This window comes from Micropterus dolomieu, linkage group LG13 (assembly GCF_021292245.1).
Source record: "Micropterus dolomieu isolate WLL.071019.BEF.003 ecotype Adirondacks linkage group LG13, ASM2129224v1, whole genome shotgun sequence".
Classification (NCBI taxonomy): domain Eukaryota; kingdom Metazoa; phylum Chordata; class Actinopteri; order Centrarchiformes; family Centrarchidae; genus Micropterus; species Micropterus dolomieu.
Window position 1 is genome coordinate 5,566,785 of NC_060162.1, and position 12,211 is coordinate 5,578,995.

The 12,211-nt window shown below is 40.4% G+C and overlaps 1 protein-coding gene across 1 annotated transcript in view; it reads left to right on the forward strand.

Annotated features, from left to right (window-relative positions):
* Nucleotides 1-10,984, forward strand: part of jmy (junction mediating and regulatory protein, p53 cofactor) — a 36,458-nt gene extending 25,474 nt beyond the window's left edge. The window contains exons 5-10 of the mRNA XM_046066639.1: nt 439-604; nt 1,404-1,594; nt 1,910-1,993; nt 3,656-3,748; nt 3,843-4,368; nt 6,431-10,984. Of these exons, the coding sequence (XP_045922595.1) occupies nt 439-604; nt 1,404-1,594; nt 1,910-1,993; nt 3,656-3,748; nt 3,843-4,368; nt 6,431-6,741 (1,371 nt within the window). The 3' untranslated portion in view covers nt 6,742-10,984. The remainder of the gene's footprint in view (nt 1-438; nt 605-1,403; nt 1,595-1,909; nt 1,994-3,655; nt 3,749-3,842; nt 4,369-6,430) is intronic.
* The last annotated feature ends 1,227 nt before the right edge of the window (nt 10,985-12,211 follow it).

Consider the following 12,211-nt stretch of genomic DNA (forward strand, 5'->3'; position numbering starts at 1 on the left):
CACAATCACAAGAGTGAGAGACATAAAGACTTGGATATAGACAAGTTTAGAAAGAGAAGAGGGGAAAAGCAAGATAACTGTTGTTAGAAAAATTACTTCATGGCACAGACATCCTGCAATGGAGTGAATAACATCCTGGTGTACAGCAGTGGAAATGACTCATTGGGAACAACTGTTGGGGTCAAAATACTTTCTTTACATGTGTAAAAGAGTAGAAGAGATAGCATGTTGTAGTTCAGCACTTAGATGCTTCGTATTTGTATAGCACCTTTTATGCACCTTATAGCGTATTCACCTTCCGATTAACGGGCAACCCGCTCTACCTCCTGAGCCAGGACAGAACCTCGGCTTCAGTTTCAACTTGTTAAAAACAAATGCACAGTCAGGAAGTGAACCCTTTGGTGTACAGTGGAGTAATGCGATCGGCTGTGGTTCTAGATGCAGAGTCTGCAAGGTGGGGAGGATGCCATGCTGCGTCTGGACCAGCTGGAGGCGCTGTACTACGAGTTGCAGCTGCAGTTGTATGATATTCAGGCGGAGGTGCTGCGCTGTGAAGAGCTGCTGCTCACTGCCCAGCTGCAGAGTCTGCGGAGGCAAATGACAGGTGAGCATCTGTTTTTCATAAAGGTCAGTCTGACCGACTGTAGACTGACATTATCATATTTTTGCTTATTACAGATACTGTATATCTGTATCAGCGTATATAAGGGCTGATAAGTAACAAAAAATTGCAGTACAGAAATGCAGAAAACTAATAAATGTCTACATATTTATACAAACATCAGGGATCCTTATTTAAAAATGTTTGTGTTAACGTTAAAAGAAAGTGTTTCATTGACTTCAACAATATTGTAGTGCCACAAAACCTTTAATTTAATAACGATATCTCTGAATATTGAGACTGAACTTTCCAAGCTGTTCTAAAATCACTACAAAGTTTTATAAAAAGACAATAAATGTTTGATCTCAGTCTGATCTTTGTTTATTTTAGTTTATTAATTTTATGTAATTACCAGGTACCTTGTGCAAAAAACATTTGCATCATACAAAGACGAGAGATGTACTGAACCACATTTGGCTACCAGCTAAAATCAGGCATTTCTTTTTAACTAAAGCTCATTTCTTTGTTCCTCCATGTGATGAGATGAAAGTAACTATGCAACAAAACATTAAAAAGGAAAGAAGATAAAACTTAAAATAGTAACCGCTGCAAGTGTTGAACTTCAGGTAGCTCAATAACAGGTGAATGAACTATTGTCCCCGCGAGCCGACCCCGGATAAGCGGATGAAGATGGATGGATGGATGAACTATTGTTTGGTCACATGTCGCACTACATACAGCTTTATAAACGAAGGACCTGAACAAGCAGCATTTTGATGAATCTGTTCTGATGTGGTACCAGAGCGACAGGATGAGGTCGTGTACTACGATGCCTTTGAAAGCCCTGACGCCATGAAGGGCGACGAAGATCCTGCAACCACGCCGTCCCCCCTCAGAGATGAAGAACTCGGCATCCTACAGCAGAGGACGCGGCAGCTCGAGGCCCGCAGGGGGCGCATCACTGCCAAGAAAGTCTACCTCAAAAACAAGAAGGTAAGCACCGATGATTAAAGAGGCAGTTAGATGTTGTTGAGGTTGCTGGCCCTTTGAAGACACCTCCAGAGAGGATTTAATACCAGCTGTAGGTAAGTTAAAAGGGCAGCTTCTCTAGTGATCAAACTAAGAAGTGCAATAACAGGGCTTATTAGTAGCTGTTGAAGATGACCGCGACATTTAGTGTTTAAACCCGGATATGCAATGTCATTTATTAGAAATATGCAAAAGTCGTATTGTAGTTTAGTCCTAAAAATTCACAGCGGGCCGTACTTTGGCCACCCCCATCATTTATATGCTTTTTGTCTTGAACAGGAAATCTGTATTGTCAATCACAACCAGAAGATACAACAGCGACCAGGTAGCCATGCTGACAGTGACTTCCCACGGTCACTGCAGGTAAGACTTAAGGGGGCTTTCACACCTGAAAGTCCTCACCAAGGTCCGAACCAGAGTTAATGTTTTCATACATTTTGATACATTCGGTTAGTTTTAGTTGGGGTTCACACTGCAATTCTACGCCGGCACTAAAGGACTTTACGTGACAGACTTGCGTCCTGTCGTCACTATGTGGGCTACGTCTCCCTAAACTTGACATTGATTGGTTTATTAAACAGCGGGTATCTTTGACAAGAATGAATGAATAAAAAATGAACATATGCATATCTGCCACCACTATATTGTTGTTGTTATTATGGCATTTCTACCTGCAGAATTATACTGAAGGCTAGTCGCAATTAAACGTCCTCGTGATGCGAACATTATAATGTTACTTAATGCTGCAGGAGTGTGATTTTTTTTAATCTTTAAAATATTTATTGAATTCTTCATAGCAGAGTATGTGCGTACAGGGTTGGTCATACATTTCGGATTCTTGGCGTAAACATATTCTGACCTGTCACAGAGGAAAAATAAACTTAGAAAAATAAAATGAGAATCAAGTCTGGAAAAAAAAGTAAATAAATAAATGTGGGGGAAATCCAGACCACAGAAAAAAAGGAAGGAGCTGTGTAATATTTAGTCTCTGATTTCTTAGGCTGAGTTTTCATTAGTCCTTGTGTAGGTCCAAAACAGATCCCAAGAAGGAGTGTGGGTTTTTTTAAGGATTCCCCTGACAGTCATTCTGTCCAAAGACAAGGCACGAGTTGCTTTCTTTTGGTGCAGCTACATTCACAGCATTGAAGGTGATGTGGGATGAGAGTCTGGTTAAGCTGAAATGTGAGGTTATGGAAACACCTTGTCCAAATGACCAAAAAGACCTTTCAAGTGAAACAGAGCACTGAATTATCTAAGGATAGAGAAATGTCATTATAAAATGATCTCTTTCTGATATTTTATTTTCAGGAAAAATTTTCACTGTTAATTTACAGAGAAGGCAGACGCCATCATGTGCCCAGTTAAGAGCTGGTTTGTTAATACTGAACGTTGCGAGATGCAGATCCTAAAGAGAAGCAAGCGTTGGTGTCCTTCATTATAAGACTGCTTTTGTTATGTAAATTGAATCTGTTTGATTTAGTGGAACTGATTGTTATCATTTGCATAATTATCATCTTGGTTGTTGTTGCTGTCTATCGTCTTGTAAACTCAGAGAAGACTTAGGTCACTTTCACACCTGCATTTTGGTTCTTCTGGTCGGGAACCAAAGAAAACAACCAAACAGCAGGTTAGCCTTTATGTTCTGGTGCGGTGGATTTCACATTGGATTTTTACAAACAAACCGAGAGCTGAACCGAGAAAATACATTTTTCTCTCTGATTGATATGGTAGAAATCCCCACATTCACATGCTGATAAGTGATAAATGTATAGATAATTTTGCTTTCATGCCTGAGGTCAATGCAGACTGAGACCTCCTTTATAAGAGGTCTTGGTGCAGTTGTTTAGTCCACGCTACAGTTCAGTTGACAGCATAAATTAAGTTTTACTGGTTTATTCGAACCTGTTTTATTTTGGTGAAAACAACCTCTTCAATCAATCAACTACTTTAAGAGTTAATAACCCGTCTGGATCCTACAAATAATCAAACTTGTTAATGAGATTTACTTTGTTGTTTCCTGTAAAGGGAGGAGACGCTGAGGAAGATGAAGCCAGGAGCAATGCCAGAGTGAGTCAGGAGAGGCAGAGGACTCTGGACAGACTCCGCAGCCTCAGACAGGTGAGGGTCCACGGTCCTGATGTTTAGCTGAACCTGACCTTTGACCTTTGACTGATCCTTGTGTCTGACCTCCTTTTGTTGACTACCCATCCAGCGTTATCCAGGCCAGATGACTGTGAAGTCCAGCCGGATGCGTCTGAGCCAGTCTCATGTCCGGAGGAGAGCCGGTCAGCAGCCCAACACCCAGGCGGCCGGCGTTCAGACTGACTGCATCTCAGATCTCCCAGAACTCTCTGCTCCTCCTCCGCCGGACGCTTGCGGCTGTGACAGCGTCTCTTTACCTACTGTTGAACTCCAAAGTCTCGACTCTTCACCTCCCTTTCTCTCACTGCCTCCCCTCCCAGCCTCCCCATCTATTCTATCACTGGGTCCTCCCCCTCCTCCTCCTCCCCCGCCACCTCCCCCGCCTCCTCCGCCACCATCAGACGACCAGCAGCAGGTTGACGGGAGGGAGAGGAATCCCACAGACAGTCCAGTGCGGCACCACACGTGCGAGTCTGAATCTCCCTCCCTACCCCTGGCTCCATTTTCCCCTCGTTTCTTTGACAGCAGTGAGCTGCTGACAGCGAGGACGAAGCTGAGGAAGACTGCCTCGCTGGACTCGTCGCAGTGGAGGAGAGGTGAGGAGGAAACTCACATTGTTTTGACATTTATCATAACAAACGAAAAGTCTTTAGTTATAATCCTTAAGATCTCAGTCCTGGTGTATTTGGCGAGATGGAAGTTTGATGAACTGTATATTGTCTGCTACTTGACAGAAGGACGTTACAAACTTAATTTTCTCTTTACTGTTGTAATGTGACAAATAAACCTACCTTTTACCTTCAAATAGACCAAACACAAGCAAATTAAGAAAACCTCTACATTCATTTGATGCACTGCAAATAGACAAAAGGACAACAGAAGGCGGACACTTAAAAGTGCTGAACATGGACACGCTTGTTGTTGCCACGGTTTGCGACCCATTAAGTTATTGAAGCCTGGTCCGGGTATCGTCCGTTTAAGTTGATGTTGTGTGTCTTTGACTTCTGCTACTGCGCTATCCTACCTAGAGTCTTTACTGTCCTACCACCAGTGTTGACAGATGGCCTGTAGCCTGCGCGATAATCATATTGTTAGAGGAGAAATATCCCGAGGTACAGGCTACCAAAGGCCAAGCATTATCAGGATAAAGAGATAACCTCAGCTTCGATGTTTAAAAAGTTACACATCACATAGGATCACAATTGTTTAAGGGGGAGGAGATTTATTGCTTGTATATTGCCCCGCCACTGATGAAGCTGAGGATGTCCAGAACTTGGTATCACAAATAGAAATGATTCACCAAATGTTGACAGGCTGTTTTGGAAAGACATCCAGGTTTGGTCAATATCACCAAGTCATGCAGTAGTTATATTAAGTATTAAACTACTAATGAAGCTGCTTTGACGTCCGTGGCCACAAGATGCCACTGTACGACCTGAGATTAAAAATCGGTGTGGACAACAAACTTCAGTGCTGGCTTTAATTCAGGAAACTTTTCAGACGGTTATTTATGTTCAGAACAGGCTAAAGTCCGTCTGTCATCACTGATGAACCTGGTTATTACCTCTGATTAACAGAAATTTCCCAACACTTCTTTTAATCTGCGAGCTCCTGTAAGGTGCACGCTGCACATCAGACTACGCAAACTGAAGAAACGGTACAAAACAGAACAACAGATAAACAATGAACGGATGATTTGGACCTGACTTTTTCGTGTCCTCTTGAAACATTTCTGTTGTGCGTATTTGTGTTTTCTAAAGTTGAGGTGTGTTTGCCCTTTTTGGCTGTCAAAGCCTTTTTATTTTTATAGCACCTGTCATTCACACAATGCTGCTCAAAAATAATATACAATAAACCAGGGTAGAATAATAATGTGAAATAAGATGAACTGAAATTAAAAATAAAACTTTTAGTAAAGGATACAAACTGATTAAAAAGGTAAATCTTATTATATTTATGGGCATGTTGTTTTAGAGCAGTATAGAGGCAGAGACAAAGTAATAAAGGAGGATTTTCTGTAAAGTCTTAAAAAGCATCAAATTTTATTTCCTCCAGAAAAAGGAAATAAAAAAAGTCTTAAATATGTTTTTGTATGTGATTACGGGCTGTTGGGAGACGTTTTCCATCTGTAAGCTAAAGAAAACACTACAGCAAACTCATCATCTCACAGAAAGCATTGATTTTAGCCAAAAACTTAAAATGAATTAAATTAATTTATCACTTTTAGTGCTGAACAATCTATTTAACAATTTATCGAAATGTTATTCAAAGAAAATGAAAATAATTATGTAAAAGTGATCATTCCCTCTAAAATCGCAAATCATATCCTAATTTCAATATTAGTCAAAATAATCGCAATTAGATATTTTTTCCAAATTGTTCAGCCCTAATACATTTCCTGTTACTTATTCAGGTCCTAATGAAGTTATTAAATGAATTATTAGTCAATAATTTTTAAATAATGCTTAGAAGTAGTGAATAATAATAATAATAATAATAATATTATTATAATTTTAGGTCCGTACTGATTTTCCATCAGTTTTTCACACTTTGGTCGGTGTGATTGTTTAACAGGTGTTGAATTGTTTTCTATGTGGTTTTAAAATGAACCCAGAAACTGTACGTGAGGTTAACTGTGGTGTCGCTGCGTGTCTGCAGCGAGCTCCCCCATGGACGAGGTGCTGGCTTCCTTAAAACGGGGCAGTTTCCACCTGAGGAAGGCCGAGCTGCGGGTCCTGGGCCCCGACCCGGACGACGACAGCAACAACATCCTGGCTCAGATCAGGCAGGGCGTCAGGCTGAAGAAGGTCCGGACCCGGCCGGAGCAGCCGCGACACCCCAAGAGCTTCACCCACTCGGCCGACGCTCTGACCCGCAGCATCCACGAGGCCCTGAGAAGAATCAAAGAGGCCTCGCCGGAGTCAGAGTCCGAGGACGAAGGCCTCCCGTGCACTGACTGGGAAAACTAGTTATGCTTACTGGAGGAATATTTTTTAATGTTTTATGGATACGTGGAGCCAAAAGAAAACAGTGGCTCGAATCAAGCAGACGAGCTGGAGACACCTTTGAACAAAAAAACTTGATTTTTTTAAAATCAGAAACTACTCAGAAGTATTTTTTGTCATTCTTCTGTATGTTGTTTGTAAAGATGGACCACTAATCTTTTTTTTTTTAATGTTCTTGTTGTTGTTGCTGTGGCATTCTTGGCGAGGATACAACCTCTAACCTCTCATTATGTCGGTCTACATGTCAGAGTCGTACTGTAGCTTGCTGTGATGGGTTTGTTTTAGGAAGTGAGTATTTTTGTCACAGACTCAGCTCTTCACTGAACACACGTGCTGCACACTCATACATTCAGCTGTGTGACAACCATTTGTACTGTAGATTTTATGTGAGCAGGATTTTCTCACTTCCTTACAGGAGAAGTTTGACATTGTGGGAAATCCAGCTGCTGACTGTAGCTTTGTATTAAGCAAACACAAATGAGAGTGGAAACGATCTTCTCGTCTCATCGCATCTCGGCAAAACAGTAAATACTGTAGTGCATTTCCCAATTTGTCAAAATATTACTTTAAAAGGATAATTTCAGTATTTTTAAACTCGAAAAAATGACGAGTAGGTACAAAAAGGTTTGGAATCCGTGGATTGGATCTGTGTGAGTTTTCCTCAGGGGCAATGCCCGCCAGAACACGTCCACAGAAAGTGCAAAAAGTTGAAGTCTCGCTCAAGGATAATTCTCACTCTGAAATATCGTGAGAGGCGGGTTGTTGCAGGAAGACGACCGTGGAAACGAGAGTCAGAGTTGGAGAGAGGAGTTTATCTTGGAGTAACGTTAGGAAAATAAAAGTGTTACTATCAGCTCCTCTATGTACACATCAAACGCCTCTCCCTCGTTTCCACCGGCGGCATCCTGCAGCAACTCTCCTCCCACGAGATTTCAGAGCGAGACTTCAGTTTCCTGTTAAAAAAGACCACCGGGAGTCACTCGTGGGGATCCTGTCTCTGATGTTGTCAGACACCTGGTGTAACAGTCTGAGCCTGTTGGTGGCAAAAAGAAGCACCTTTTTTGGACGTATTTTTGAGAAGCGCAATTTCCCTGAAGAAAAGCGTTTCAGCTGCTGCAGCCACAAACCGGTTGCAACTACAGCACAGATTCCAAATTTTTTGTAACTACAAGTCACTTCAACATCAAAATGTGTGAAAATATGGTTTTCCCAGTTTAAAAGCACCACAATTATCCTTTTAATTAGTAAAACTGGGTCATTTTCATCATCCTGGTGGGAAGAATGCCAAAAACTGCCGTTGATTTGTGGATTCAGCAAATCACCAATGCCTGTTTTTTTTTTTTCTTTTTGTAGCGTTTTCACTTTTTCATATAAGTCATAAATATACACGAATATAAATATATAGGGTGAAATATGATGCAACAAGAGGAAGGGATTATGGAGGAAGGATATCAAACTCACATTCAATCTCTATCAGAGACTGAGGTTTTCAAACTGCGAGGTGAAAGAGACAGGTGCATGCTGGGACTTATAAAGGCAGTTTAGCGCCCGATTGCTGGGAATAAACAACCATAAATGTGCTTAGAAATCTTAGGAGAAAAAAAATACGCTTGTAACTGCAGAACTTGCCTAAGAAACATCACGTTTATAAGTTTTCTTCAGCATCAAAGTAGTCTTGTGATAGTTGTCTGAACATCTACGGGTACAATGCAAACGGGAAAAGCTAACAGCTAATTTGGCATAATTATAATGGTGCCAAAATGAATTTTGTAACAAATATATGCTAAAAATCCACAGCTCACTATCTCCGTGACATTATACTTCATGTGTACATCTCCCCAAGGCATTATGGGAAAGTGTAATTCCAGCAGGAGAGACCAAATCTATTAATACAAACAGACCTGCAGTATGTAAGAGAGCGAGAGAGATTTCTGTTAGTATATGATTCAAATAAACTGTTTACCTGCAGTCCCACACAGGATCAGACGGAGGCCCAGCTGGGTTATTAGCTGTTTATTCGCTGAGATGGCGTCCCTGTGAGCTTTTAAAGGTTTAAACGGATGCTGCCGCTGACAGAAGTGGTGTTTAGTGTTTTGAAACGACACTGGAAATATTAACACACAAAACAGCTGCAGTTTTTCAGATCTTTATTCATAACAAACCATCTGCTGACTTGTGCATCCTCTACTTCTCTTCTAAGGATGTCATTTTTAAACCGGGTCAGTATTTTGAAAAAGAAAAACAAATACTGTATATACACATATAAATGATTACTTGAATCAAGCTTCTGTCATTATTTTTTTGTGATCGGCTGATTGTGCTGTCACTCTGAGAAGGAAAGAAAGATGGACGATTAATGAGTTTCATCATGACACATTACCATTAAATTACTCTTTAACAGGCGACAATATTTAAAACCAGCAAGGATGTGACGACAGAGGGTGAAAATCTATTTTAATGAGCTTAAAATACTATAATCAGAGCTGGAAACTATTTTAATAATCGATTAAATCATAAAACAAAAAATTTTAAAGCAAAAACTCTCTGGTTTTAGCTGCTCCAATGTGACGAGTTGCTGCTTTTCTCTGTTTTAAGTCACTGTAAACTGAATATCTTTGGGTTTTGGACAAAACAAGATGTTTGAAGTTTGGGCGTTTTACAGACCAACTGAACGTATTAATTGAGAAAATAACCTGCAGATTAACTGCTAATACAAATGGTTAATTTCGAGTAAAATACTGAGTAAATGTTTAAGATGACTCCCCCTCATATTTAAAATGCTTTAAACATGCTGTATAACAAATATTTAGATACATGATGCAGCATTTTGAAGCCTGTTTGATTTGTTCAGCTGGTAACTGACAGACCTAACAAGATTTGGAATATGTGATGTTTATATTTATCTTATTTTATTCCCCGAGAGACTCTTTCCGCTGCCTTTTTTTTTTTTTTTTTTCCCCAAAGATTTGTTTTCCGAGCTTATTTACTTACTGGAGTTGTTGTTGTTTGAGTTTGGTGTGTGTGTGATTTTAAACTGTTCTCTTATTATGTGTTAACTGTGTCAAACCTGTCTTTAACTGTAAAAATACGTTCCTGTATTTAACGAGTCCAAAGTACCATGAGTTTTACAAGGACATTAATATGAAGCTTCAGCCAGCCCACGCTTAGCTTAGCTTAGCATAAAGACTGGAAACGGGGGGAAACAGCTAGCCTGACCTACCAGCACCTCTAAAGCTCACTGATTAACACACATGTCATTGCAGGACTATTAGCAGGTTAAAGCCTCTTTTCCCTTCATACAGAGGGTAAAGTTTGGGATTATGGCAGAAATATCTGTGTAGCAATTGTTCAGCTGTCTGGGCTGCAGCTTTACCGTTTTGGTTAGTAGTCGATTAATTAATTGACAACTATTTTAATAATTGATTAATCAGCTGGCAGACACAGTTGGCGTCTAGCTGGGGCAGTAATGAGCTCGTCAGAGTTTGTTGCACCGAACGAAAACTTACTGATTAAACAAACGACATATAACTTGTTAATAAGTGAGCTTTAAAGGAGCCGGTAGGCGGATTTATTTACCTTTGGACAGATTCTGGCTAAAAATCCTAGTCTTTATGCTAAGCTAACCAGCAGCTAGCTGTAGCTTCATATTTGAGAGTGGCATCAATGTCAAATGTCACTCTTCCTGAATCGTGGAGTTTACAGCTGCCATTCAGACAGACATGTGTAAGAGCAAAGCAGATATTTGCTCAGTGACAAACTCCCTCTTGCTCTCTGTCCCGTCTTGTATTTGGGCTCATGATACCATCGTGCTTTCTTTTTCCTTTTTTAGTTAAAATGTGTAGAATCCAAACTGTGGATTTTCTTTCCCGCCCTGAACGTGACACGAGTTTGACCTTTTAACCTTTACGACCTTATGCATGTGACCGGTTTCAGGACGAACCCATCACAACGTAAGTGCAATAATTGAGATGAAAAAGTCATTTTATGAATTAATACTGTAATGAAATGTAAATCATGAAAAATATATATCTGCATGCCTAAATGTATTGAAGTATTTATTGAAACTTCATATTTTAAATGATTTTACATACAAATGTAAATGTACTTTATAAGGTTTTCTTTTTTGTTGCTTATTTTGTTTCCTATCATGACATTCCTCTCTGCTTTCTATAAAATAAAATAAAGCACCAACATGTCTTTTAATGCTCCTTGGTGTATTGAAGATGTCCTTCATGTAAATCATCTCAATTTCGAGGTACTTATACTTGAGTAACGTTATTTCCATTTTATGATACTTTATGCTTCTAAAAAAATATGATGTTCTTTTTACTCCAACATTTGTTTGACGGCTTCAGTTACTTTGCAGATTCAGATTTTACATTAAACATAAGTCTTTTTCACATTTCAGATGTTAGCAGTTCCACCAAAGACAAATTCCCACTCTAAACTTTTCAGATAGTTACATTTGAAATTATTGGTTTTTAGTCCTAAGAAGGCAAATTTTCCAACTATGATGTTCAGATTTGGGAACCGCTGGACTAAACTAGCTACCTGTATATAAACCAATCAGCCATAACATTATGACGTTACTTAACGTTAAAGTGGTGGGGACATAAGGGCTCAGATAAGAGGTGTGACGAGACACAATGTTGAGCATTAAACACTTACTTTCCTGCATTCTGGTGAAAATTTTCTCAAAGCATTTTCATTTGTTGACACCTATGAACACCTGCCTAATATTGTGTAGGTCCCACTTTTGCTGCCAAAAACTGTCCTGTCGAGGAAAGGACTCCACTAGACCTCTGAAGGTGGGCTGTGGTATCTGGCACCAAGACGTTAGCAGCAGATCCTTTACGTTCTGTAAGGTGTGAGGCGGGGCCTCCGTGGATCAGATTTGTTTGTCCAGCACATCCCAGAGATGCTCGATTGGACTGAGATCTGGGAAAATTTGGAGGCCAAGTCAACACTTTGAACTCGTTGTGTTCCTCAAACCCTTCCTGAACCATGTTTGTGGCAAGGCGCATTATCCTGCTGAGAGAGGCCGCTGCCATCAGGGATCGTTTCCATGACAGAGTGTACGTGTCAAAGTCACATCCACATGAACGGCAGGACCCGAGGTTTCCCAGCAGAACACTGTCCAAGGCATTACACGGCCTCTGCCGGATCGCCTTCTTCTACTGGTCCGTACTTCAGTTCTGATGCCCATTGTAGGTGCTTTCTGCAGAGGACCGGGATCGGCAGGAGCACCCTGACTGGTCTGCACTGTGATTCTGGCACCTTCCTATCAGAACCAGCATCAACTTTTTCAGCAGTTTGACCTTCAGTAGCTCACCTGTTGGTGAATATCTGAACACTTCCTTCCACCACTGTTTACAGTACATAGGTAACACTTCACTGTATTTATACGCAGTATTTAATGTTTGTAAAAACTGTA